Here is an 11,083-nt window from a genome sequence, read left to right on the forward strand (position 1 = left end):
AAGCCCTTGCCCTCATGCCTTTTCCTTGACAGACTACGTGAGGAGGGCTACCCTCATTTCACCCTTCTTCAGTATCCCCGTGAAGTTGAGCCTGTCGTTATAGTCAAGAATATGCATTTTACATGTAAGAAAATGAGCCATGGTGTTACATCCCTGTTCAAGGCCAGCCTGGTATACAAAGCAAATTTCAGGCCTGGTATGGCTATATTACAAAACCTCATTTCAAAACAATAGGGAAAACCAATTTAAGTGACTTGCCAAAGTTCACACCCCTAGGTACTTCTTTTTTTTTTTTTAATATTTATTTATTTATTGTATATGAGTGCTTTATCTGCAGAAGAGGGCATCAGATCACATTATAGATGGTTTTGAGCCACCGTATGGTTGCTGGGAATTGAACTTAGGCCCTCTCTGAAGAGCCGGCGGCGCTCTTAACCACTGAGCCATCTCTCCAGCCACCTCCCTAGAAACTTCTTGCTTCAGACTTTCAGACTCCAGTCTTCTGTGAGAATTTGTTTCCTAAGCATTGATTGAAAGCTAAGAGGAAATATAAATGTATATGTAAAAAAAAAAAAAAAAGAATAAATAAATATATTAAAAAAAAAAAAAGAAAGCTAAGAAGTTTCTGGGTAGAGTGGAATATTATGTAACGAAGATTGGGTGACAGCAGGATGAACCAAGGGTGACAGGAAACAGAGGAGAAAAGAGGAGGTAGAGGGCTCAAGGGAGAAGTCAGAGCTAAAGAGGCCGAACCCTCCCAGTTCCTCCTGCCGTAGGTTCCTCTTTCCCAAGCAGATAAGCACAAACGAAGGGAGGCCTCCTTTCTGCAAGGAGTGCTCAAAATGCATGCTGGAATGCAGGCCCCTCCATGGCTCCTGCTGCTCCTGTTTACCCTGCCAGGCACAGGTAAGTCAATGAGGGCCCATACTACCTGCCAGGGATGCCCAGGCCTATCATACCCCCGATGGCCCATTCCTCTCCCCTGATCTTACAGGTTCAGACCCTGTGTTCTGCTTCACCCAGTATGACGAGTCCTCTGGCAAGTGCAAAGGCCCTCTTGGGGGAGACATCAGTGTGGAAGACTGCTGTCTCAATGCTGCCTACGCCTTCCAGGAGCACAGTGGTGGCCTCTGTCAGGCATGCAGGTTCGGGAAACTGAGGCTGAGCCCTGTAACCCAGAACTGTACTCTTTCCCTTGAGCTTCTAAGAGTCCTTCCCCAAAATCTTCCTCATGACCATAGCTCAGGTTTCAAAACCTTGGCACTATTGCCATTTGGAGCTCTTTGGGGTAGGGGGGAGTATGTGTTCTGAGTTGTGCATTGTCTGGTATTTTATAACATACCCAGCCTTCCCCTAAGTTTTTAACAATTCCCTCCATGAATTAACAGTGAGAGTGGGGAATGTCTCAAACTCGTTTTGCCTTCACTTAGAACCCCTTTCCTCCTCCTGGGTTGCCTCGTCCAGCCTTGCTATTAGGGTTGGTGCTCAGTCTTAATAGGAATTTGTTATGCCATGTTCGGTCCATATTCCTGGGAGGCCTGCTCCTTTCTAAAGAGAAACAGGATGAGTGGATCTGTGGACAAGAGAAGGTTGGGGCCTGGCTGGGGAGTGGGGGGAGGGGCTATGGGAGGAATGAAGGGAGGGGATACTGCGGTGAGGATATATTTTGAGAGAAGAATCGTAATCCAAACACTGCCAAATGTCCCCTGGGCAAGACAAAATCAGCCCTGATTGAAAAACACCACTATCACCATTGAGATGTAACAAGAATAAATTAATTTTTTTAAAAAAGTGTTTGAAAAAAAAGAAAAAGAAAAAGAAAAACACCACTATCAGTGCTTCCTGTAAACATTGCAGGTGGGGTGCAACTTGGATATTTTTAGTGGTAGCTTCATTCTCTTAACTTATAACAGATCATATTTGAGCACTTATCATATACAGAGCCATCATAGGAATGGAGAACTTTGGGGAAATTCTGAGGGCAATGCCAAATCTCTAATGATGATGACACATTTCATTGTGCAATTCCTTGGTGGCAGTTTGATCTCTAGAAAGCACCTCAAGTCTCCTAATCATGATTTCCAGTTTATATATGTTGAGTCTACTATGTTGTCTATATATTTTATGTCAGTGCATTCCAGATAACACTTTAAAGATGATGATGGGCTTGCAGCCGGGCATAGTGGCGCACGCCTTTAATCCCAGCACTTGGGAGACAGAGGCAGGTGGATCACTGTGAGTTCAAGGTCAGCCTGGTCTACAAAGTGAGTCCAGGACAGCCAGGACTGTTACACAGAGAGACCCTGTCTCGAAAAACCAAAAAAAAAGCGAAAGGGAAAAAAATATGATATGTTTGGAGATCTTGGAAAATAGCTCTGGGCCTTCAGTCATGCTAAGGGTTCATGTCCCTTTAGCCCTGGCATGCATACCCGTATTCGCATGCATGCCCAGTCTTTGCAAGAAGCTAAGCATAGCTCTAGCATGTTTCTGACAGGACTTCTGAGCTCCTGTGCACTAAGCACTTCCTCTCTGCCTGCTAGTGTGCAGGGTGGTGACCTATTGGGTTCCTGGAAGAAGGTTCTGGGCATTTAGTCCTTAAATTTGCTTATTGTGTATCTCACTTTGACCCTGGGGAATTTCCAGAGCCCTTGTTAAAAAGGGAAATGAAATTTGTCATGCACTTCACTGTCTATTCGCCTCTTCCTATTCAATCCCTAAGTGGTAAGTAGGCTCTCATTGATCCAGCCTGTCAGTCCATACCAGGATAGAACACAGACTCCTCTCCACAGGTCCCCACAATGGTCACAATGGTCTTCATGGACTCCTTGCTCAGTTACATGCACCGAGGGGTCCCAACTGCGACACAGGCGCTGTGTGGGCAGGGGTGGGCAGTGCTCTGAGAAGGTGGATCCTGGAACTCTTGAGTGGCAGCTACAGTCCTGTGAGAACAAGCCATGTTGTCCAGGTAAGGAAGATCAGCAGTGTGGACATTCACTCCTTACTACCTAGCCCCACAGTACGAGAAGAATCAGGCCAGAAGGCCTGAGGACAGCCCCGTGTGTAGCTTCATGGGGGAATGGAGGAGGCTTGGATTGTTGAAGGAGAAAGTCAAGACATTGGCTATAGTCTGAGTGAATTGGACTGTGGAAAAGGGAGAAACCCACTTTCATTTGAATTGGGAATAGGACAGGCTGTATCTAAAACAGCGGGAAGAGTATGAACACTGCTGCTGTAGTCCAGATGAACAGTACTGGTAGGCCAGGTATAGGGCAAGAGATAGGAGGACAGAGTTAGCTAATGCTAGACACACATGAAAGGAAGGAATCCTACGTACTACCCCTGCTCCTCTCATCCCAGTCTCTTTTTCTCCCACAGAAATGGGTGGCTGGTCTGACTGGGCACCCTGGGGTCCTTGCTCTGTCACCTGCTCCAAAGGAATCCAGACCAGGCAACGAGTGTGTGATCATCCTACTCCGAAGTGTGGGGGCCACTGCCCAGGAGAGGCCCAGCAATCACAGGCCTGTGACACTCAGAAGGTCTGCCCCAGTGAGTAAGAGTAGCCACAGGACATAAAGGGGTACTCAGGATGGATCTATTGGCTTAGAGCGGGAAACTGCCAGGGAGAAAAGACTTAAGCATGCTTGACCACAGCTCATCCCTCCACTCCTACCACAGCACATGGGGCCTGGACAGCCTGGGGTCCCTGGGGCCCCTGCTCAGGATCCTGCCTTGGTGGAGCTCAGCAACCCAAGGAGACACGAAGCCGCACGTGTTCTGCACCAGAGCCTTCAATCCAGCCCCCAGGGAGGCCCTGCTCAGGACCACCCTATGAGCACCGGACCTGCACTGGCCTGCCACCCTGCCCGGGTATGTATGGATGAGGTAGCTAGTGGGACTTTGGGTTTCTAAGCAAAGACACTGTGCCCTTTGAGGGAATAGAGTTCTTGTACCATGTGACCAGAAGCCTATCATGTGAGGACACTTTGCCTTAAGTGTCTAGAGGTGGCATGGAGGGAAGTTAGGGACTGTGTATGATTAAAGTATCCTTTATTTTCATTTTTCCCACTCCAACAGTGGCTGGTGGCTGGGGGCCATGGGCTCCTTTGAGCCCTTGCTCTGTGACTTGTGGCCTGGGCCAGATCCTAGAACAACGGACATGTGATCGCCCTGTACCCCGTCATGGGGGCCCCACCTGTGCTGGTGATGCCACTCGGGCCCACATCTGTAACACAGCCGTGCCTTGCCCTGGTTAGCAACTCAGAAAGCACCGTGTCCACGCCTAAGCCCCCTGCCTCCCACTGCTGCCCACTTCCTACTGCCAAAGCTTTCTTCCTGCCTCTTACTCTCCTCATAACTTGGTTCACCTCTGCTCCTTCATCTTCACATCTATTCACTCCCTTTCCCTCCCAAAGCCTTTGTCATTCCTTCCCCTGAGGCCCTTTACTGGCTCCAAACCCCCTTGTCCCTTGTCTCTACAGTAAATGGGGAATGGGAGGATTGGGGGAAATGGAATCACTGCAGCCGTCTGAAAATGAAGTCCATCAGCTGTGAAGAGATCCCAGGCCAGCAGTCACGTTCAAGGAACTGTAGAGGCCGCAAGTTTAAGGGACAGCCGTGTGCCGGGAAACTCCAGGACATTCGACACTGCTATGATATCCATAACTGTTTCTGTGAGTGACCTGCAGATGGTGCTGTGAGGGTGGGCAGCCATGCAGTAGCTCTGCTGGGTATCCTGTGCCCCTGCAGTCTCCGTTTTCCCATTGAGACCTCAGTTTTGATTGTGCAACACTTTATTCCCCCCCCCTTCCCATTGCAGTGAAAGGTTCATGGTCAGAGTGGAGTACCTGGAGTCTGTGCACACCACCATGTGAACCCAACCCCACCCGTGTCCGCCAGCGCCGCTGTACAGCTTTGCTCCCCAAGTTCTCGTGAGTCGAGGGACATTATGTTCCTAGGAGGGGGACATGAGGCTAAAGGATGAGAAGGGAGCTGGTTACACTGAACCTGAGCTTCACCACTGGATGAAAGGTGCCAGTCTTGCCAGTGCCATCTCCTAGCTTAAAGGAGAGAAGGAAAGAAGAGGAGAGGCAATTAAGGAAGACTTCACAGCCTCTGTGCTCCTCAGTTACTAATGCCGTTACTTCACTGTATTCCCATGCACACAATCCTTCCTGTGCTCGCCCCACTGAATTCTTAGCATACTTGCAGTTACTTCAGTCACCCATGCTTCCATTCATCCACTCTACATTTCACCCCCCCCCCAAGGTACTCTGAGGCAATTTTAGCAACAGTTGGAGAAATAAGAACCCAGATCTCTGGGCAGGAAATACCCAGGTAAGCTGTAATAGACTCCATATAAAAATGACAAGTAAGTTGTAATGAGGCTATCACTACCCTCTGGACCTAGAAAGCTAAGTAGACCTTTCCAGGGAAACATTCCTGGCATCTAGATTGGGAGCAGGTCCTGGAGGAGGTGATTAGCCACCTTTGAGTGCTCACTGGATACCATGGTGGCCCAGGGATTAGAAAGGCTTAAGCTACCCATCCTTTGCTTACATCACATAGGTCAAGGTTAAGTGACCTTTTTCCAGCTAATGAGAGGCCTGTCCACTGGGGTAGGATTTCCCAGCTGTGGGGGTCAGACAGGTTGAAAAAGACTTAGAGACTATGTGAAGAAGGACCAATTGAGAGAACCTGGGTGAAAATGAACAGAGGGCTTGCCTGTTAGGAGATATAATCCTGGCCAAAAAAAAAAAAAATCCTGGATATAAGGTTCCATTTGGATAAAGTGGGAGGGACAGAGAAAAGAGAAAAGGAGGAGATGATGAAGAAACAATGGCTTCGGATAGGGATTTAAAGTGAGTATGAGGAGTGAGAGGGTTTGGAGGTAAGTTATTCCTCTTGCTGCCATTTCCCTCATCTGAGGGAAACTGAGGCACAGAGGATTATCTTTTCTATCTCTTTGTCGGAAATAGCCCAATATCGCAGTTAGACATGGTGATTAAGTGCACAGTGAGTTGTTAATTCAGGTGTGGTGGTCTAAACCTGTAATCCTAACCACTTGAAAGACTACATATTCAAGACCTCCCTAGACTGCAGAAGAAGTTCAAGGCTAGGCTGGGTAAAAGAAAGAGAAAGGATAGGTTGGTAGGACCTAAAAATAAAAAGAAAGAAAGAAAAGATAATGTTATGCTATGGGGGTATGATGGAGCATTTGCCTATCAAGTACAAGGCCCTAGGTTCAATCTCTAATGCCAAAAAAAAAAAAAAAAATGTTATGAAACTTGCCTGTGACTCCCACATTTGGGAGGCTGAGGCATAGGGATCATTGAGTCTGAGATTAGACTCTCAAAAAAAAGTTTTTTCAATGCATTATTGCCTTCCCTGAGCATCTTTCCTCCATTGCTTCCACAACACCCCAGGCCTACAGTTTCCATGGTCGAAGGTCAGGGTGAGAAGAATGTTACCTTCTGGGGGACTCCACGGCCACGATGTGAGGAGCTACAGGGGCAGAAGCTGGTGGTGGAAGAGAAACGGCCATGTCTACATGCGCCTGCCTGCAAAGACCCAGAGGAGGAGAAACCTTAAAGTCCCTTGCTTCCATTCTGGTCCCCTAACCTTACAGACCTCAATAAATCAGCCTTTCTAGACTCTTCTAAGATTCCTTAAAGAAAGGGGGTTGGGGTTGGGACCTGTCCCCATTCCTGGAATTAGGGCAATATAATTTTCTAGAGTATTTTCTAGTAGTGGCCCATTGTGAAATATTCTGTTTTAGTGTGTTTACAGCTTGGAAAGCTTGAAAGCAGTGTCCAGCCCCACCCCATCTTTGCCAGGACTATAAGGGAGTGGGACTTGGGGGGAAAGCAACAAGGTGGGTTTTACCATTGGCTACTCAGCTTACTGGGAACCTTTTGATTGGTCCTTGTGCTATTTAGTTGCTGTCTCCTACTTTATGAAGTTTCCTAGGTTCCCACCCACACACCAGAGCCTCTCAGCTGGCAGATCTGCTACAGTGATGAATTGGGTGGGATGTGACCAGAGTTGGCACCCAGCTGAGAAAGCACCTGCACCCGCCCACTAAAAACAGCCTAGCTCTAACACCACAATTACCAACAACAAATAGCTGGGGGAAGGGGCACTGAGGAGGTGGCTATGATGCAGTTTGAGCTAGGACAAGGGTAAAGAGAAGCTAGAGTTAACATTGGCCTGGAGGAACCCCTCCCCCAAAACAAACTCCAATGAATCTTCTTTTTTGTATTTGTTCACTTAACACTTGAATGTCTACTGTATGCTAGAGATAAGTCTGAGCATCTGGGCTGGGGGAGGACTGGTAAAGGAAGAACATTTTGAGAGCCAGTGAGATGACTCAAAATAGGCATTCCTTTTGTTCAAACGTGTATTCAAGGTTTAATGCCTACTGTATACTAACAATAGTGCTGAGCATGGGGACACAAGAAAGAAGAGGGAGTCATCTACCTATGTCTCCACAGTAAAGGGGACAAACCCAGACACCCGTGTTCTTAGAATGTGCTCACTCATTTACCATTCACTGAATCCTGAGCCCCTTCATGAAGGAATCATCATAATTGGGGTAATAGCTAACACTTAGAAAGCAACTTACTGGGGGACTCACAGTGTCTTAAGGCTTTCCACAGTGTGGATTCGTTTAATCCAGAATGAACCCATGATGGTCAATATTATCCCCATTTTACAAAGGAAGAAACTAGCACCACCAAGTAAGGAACTGGATATTTTTGAAGCACCGTGCATGGCCATGCAGTGTTAAGTATTAGGAGTTAGGGTTTACAACATTGTGCAGCAGGTGAAGGGGACCCTTCTGTGTGGAGGTGTTTCAGTAGGAGATGTGTAAGACCCAAAGTTTTGTCAGAATATGTAACATGATCCACTTAATGGGTAGAAGTGGAAGCAAGTCAATGAGGACTTGGTCATCTTGGGAAGACTGAGTCAAAGTGAGGCTTTCTAGTTGCTGCTACAGGGTGTAAGAGACACATGCTTGCAAGCACGTGGAAGCTTGGTGGTGTATGTACACATTGTTGTGTTAAAGAAAGCTCTGTAATGTAGACCTCCAGAGTTGTGCAAGAGTTAGGGTTGTATTTGGGAGGGGGTGTAAGAGGTTATAACTGTACCAAAACCATGAGAAGTGTGTGTATGTTCACTCACACTAAGGTGGCATGGGTAGGTATTTGTTATGGGTACAATCCTGGCATGAACATGTGTCAGGGGTGTGTAATTAAGTAGGTTGTTGCTCACCAACACACAAGAAAATGATGCTCAGACTCTTCTATATGCCAATTCTTGCTGGAGATGGTGTGGACATTTACCTCTCTGCCTTGAGTTAAGACACTCCAGGAGTTCGATGAGAATTCCTCTAAAAGATAACCTGCAAACATTCATTTCTAGAACCTTAAGCCACCTGGGAAAAGGATGGCACTAGGAAGCTACAAAGACTAGGAGTCTACATGTTTCTAAGGAAGAGCCACACAGTCAAGGTGCAGAATTCTTATTCAGGCCCAAAGGAGCCAAAACCATCTGTAGACCTACAACTGTTCCTGAGTAACCAGAGAGGTCACCACAGGCCATGTTTTTCTTTTAAATCATCAAGAGAATTACGTATTTCAAAACATTAGAAAATACGCAATATACAAGGAGTTCCTCATTTGAATTGCCAGAAGGCATCCTGCAGAGGAAGAGGAAGGATTTGCCAAGCAAAGGACTGGGAGCAGAGGGAGCCTCAGTAGGATGGAGGAGGGAATGTTGAACTTCAGAACTGAAGGAACCTAGCAGGAAAGGGATGGGAAAAGGAGAAGTGGAGGCATGATTTCTAGAGATGGTCACAGGCAGATTTTGAGTACTGACTGAAAAAGCATTTCTGATGGTGTTACAGCACTTCAGCACTTGCACAGACATTATGCCCCCCCTCCTTCCCCTTCTTCCAGATGAAAAAACCAACTCTCAGAGAAACTAAGTCACTTCCCCAACCATATTATTATGGAGGCTGATCTTGAACCCAACTACGTGACTCCAGATCCCACACTATCACTGCTATTTTAACCAACCATTGATTTAATGAATAAGGAATGAGCAAATGGCCAGGTGTGGCAATGCACACCAGGAATCTCCTTACTGAAGAGGTTGAAGCCAACCAAGGCTACATAATACCAGGCTAGCCTGGGCTGCATAGCAAGATCTGGTTTAAGAAGAAATGAATAAGTGGATGATTTGCTTGAAAATCTTTCAGTCAAGAAACCCTGAATATTCTTGCGTATCTCCTGCCAGGTTGTCTGCTCAACTATCATTTCTCACTAGGATCAATGTATCCAATCATTCTGGCCCTGCCCCTTACTACCATCCCACTTTGTTATGAATACACTGGCTGTTTTATCTTCCTGCCACATATTCCAATCACAGCAAGCGTGACTCTTTGGAGGATGGTTTGAAGCTCATGGATTCCCCTCATGTGCAAAGCAGAAATTATCTGCCCATAGGATTGTTTGAAGGTTTGGATAAGCCGATGTACACATAAGCAAATAACTATGGATTTGTTATTTTGTTGTAGACAAAATCTCACCAATTGACATAACAAGCTTCTATATCGTACCACTGTCTGGATTACTGTCTTAGTCAATGTTCTATTGCTGTGGAAAGATACCATGACCAAGGCAATTCTCATAAGAGAAAAATAATAGTTGGAGGCTTGCGTACAGTTTTAGAGGTGAGCCCATTATCGTCATGGTGAGAAGTATGGTGACAGGCACACAGGCTTGCTGCTGTAAAAGTAGCTGATAGCTACCTGTTGATCCAAAGGCAACAGACAGAGATAGACAGACGGGCAGACAGACAGGCTCTGGGCTTGGCATGGGGTTTTAAACCCCCAAGGTCCACTGCAGTGACACATCTCCTAATCCTTTTAATCTTTTCAAATAGTGCCACTCCCTGGTGACTAAGCATTCAAGTATATGAGCCTATGGGGACCATTCTTATACAGACCACCACAATTACCTTACTCTCTAATAAGAAAATATTATTTAGCTTCCTCTCTTCAAAGTTCTTATGCATGGAGGAAGACATCTATGGACACTGATGACGCTGGGTTTGGGCTAAGCCCAGAACAGAGTAATGAGGGCATGTAGACTAAATGTGTGCTTGGGGAGGAGGCTGGATACATATCAGAGCTAGCGCTGCAGTGAATGTTTCTGCATTGCATACCTAGAGATTTCCATGCTCATCCGAGAGCATGTGTTTTTCTAGATATGCATACTTGTATTTGTGTGTCAATGTGTTGCTTATGTGTATAATGTGTGCTCAATAAGCTCGTGTGTGTTATCGTGGGCTTGTATGTCTGCATATATACTTGGATGCTTGTGTGATCTGTGATGTACATATAACCTGTGTCTGTCCTTACTTTTCTATGTGTTATTCCCTGTGTTCCTTCAGGCTCTCACCACCAAGGGCAAGTATATGTAAACTACCCAAGTGTCCACCTCCGCCTGTCTGGTGATGTTTACGCCACCTTCATGCTCTTTCCGTTGCCTGACAATGTGGAAACATCTCGCCGGGAACACCACAGTAAGAATTTCTACTTTTATGTTCCCTTCCGAGTGTGTCTCTACTCGCACCCTCACCCCCAAAATAAATGCCTTCAGCGTGAAAATCAACACTGGAAACCAAGTGTCTGGGGAGGATGTATATGAGTGCAAGTGGTCAGAAAGAGACTGCTAAACAGGGTGGGATCGTGAGTAGGGAGCTTCCTTACTATGGGTCCCGACCCTCCGGACAAGAACCCCACCCCCACTCCCCAAATTGCGCATCCCCTATCGGAGGGGGAGGGGAAGAGAATGCGGCGTGGCGCGTGCGCACTCTGGGATTCAGCACCGCGGACAGAGCCTTCGCCCCCGCCGCCGGCGCGCGCCACCACCTCCCCAGCAGCGAAGGCGGGCTGACGTCACTCTCCAGCCCTCCCCAAACTCCCCTTCCCCGCTGCTTTGGTCGCGTCCGCGCCGCCGTGGGTCCAGTCGGACCGCACCACAAGAGGTGCAAGATAGGGGGGTGCGGGCGCGACCAT

At 47.1% G+C, this 11,083-nt stretch overlaps 1 protein-coding gene across 1 annotated transcript; it reads left to right on the forward strand.

Moving 5' to 3' along the window:
* Positions 1–754: 754 nt before the first annotated feature.
* Positions 755–7,213, forward strand: Cfp (complement factor properdin). Its single transcript, XM_051142508.1, has 9 exons — positions 755–906; positions 995–1,145; positions 2,790–2,965; positions 3,376–3,546; positions 3,676–3,867; positions 4,075–4,248; positions 4,479–4,670; positions 4,817–4,928; positions 6,423–7,213. Exons 1-9 carry the CDS (start codon positions 843–845, stop codon positions 6,586–6,588), a joined length of 1,398 nt encoding a protein of 465 aa, XP_050998465.1. The 5' UTR covers positions 755–842; the 3' UTR covers positions 6,589–7,213.
* Positions 7,214–11,083: the final 3,870 nt, after the last annotated feature.

Source organism: Acomys russatus, chromosome X (genome assembly GCF_903995435.1).
Source record: "Acomys russatus chromosome X, mAcoRus1.1, whole genome shotgun sequence".
NCBI lineage: Eukaryota > Metazoa > Chordata > Mammalia > Rodentia > Muridae > Acomys > Acomys russatus.

What these genes read in the sequence shown, in the direction of transcription:
- Cfp (XM_051142508.1), top strand. Translation starts at nt 843, where the DNA reads ATGCATGCTGGAATGCAGGCCCCTCCATGGCTCCTGCTGCTCCTGTTT. An exon ending in CACAGCCGTGCCTTGCCCTG is followed by an intron (nt 4,249 to 4,478) that starts GTTAGCAACTCA and finishes TTGTCTCTACAG; the next exon opens with TAAATGGGGAATGGGAGGAT. An exon ending in TGATATCCATAACTGTTTCT is followed by an intron (nt 4,671 to 4,816) that starts GTGAGTGACCTG and finishes TTCCCATTGCAG; the next exon opens with TGAAAGGTTCATGGTCAGAG.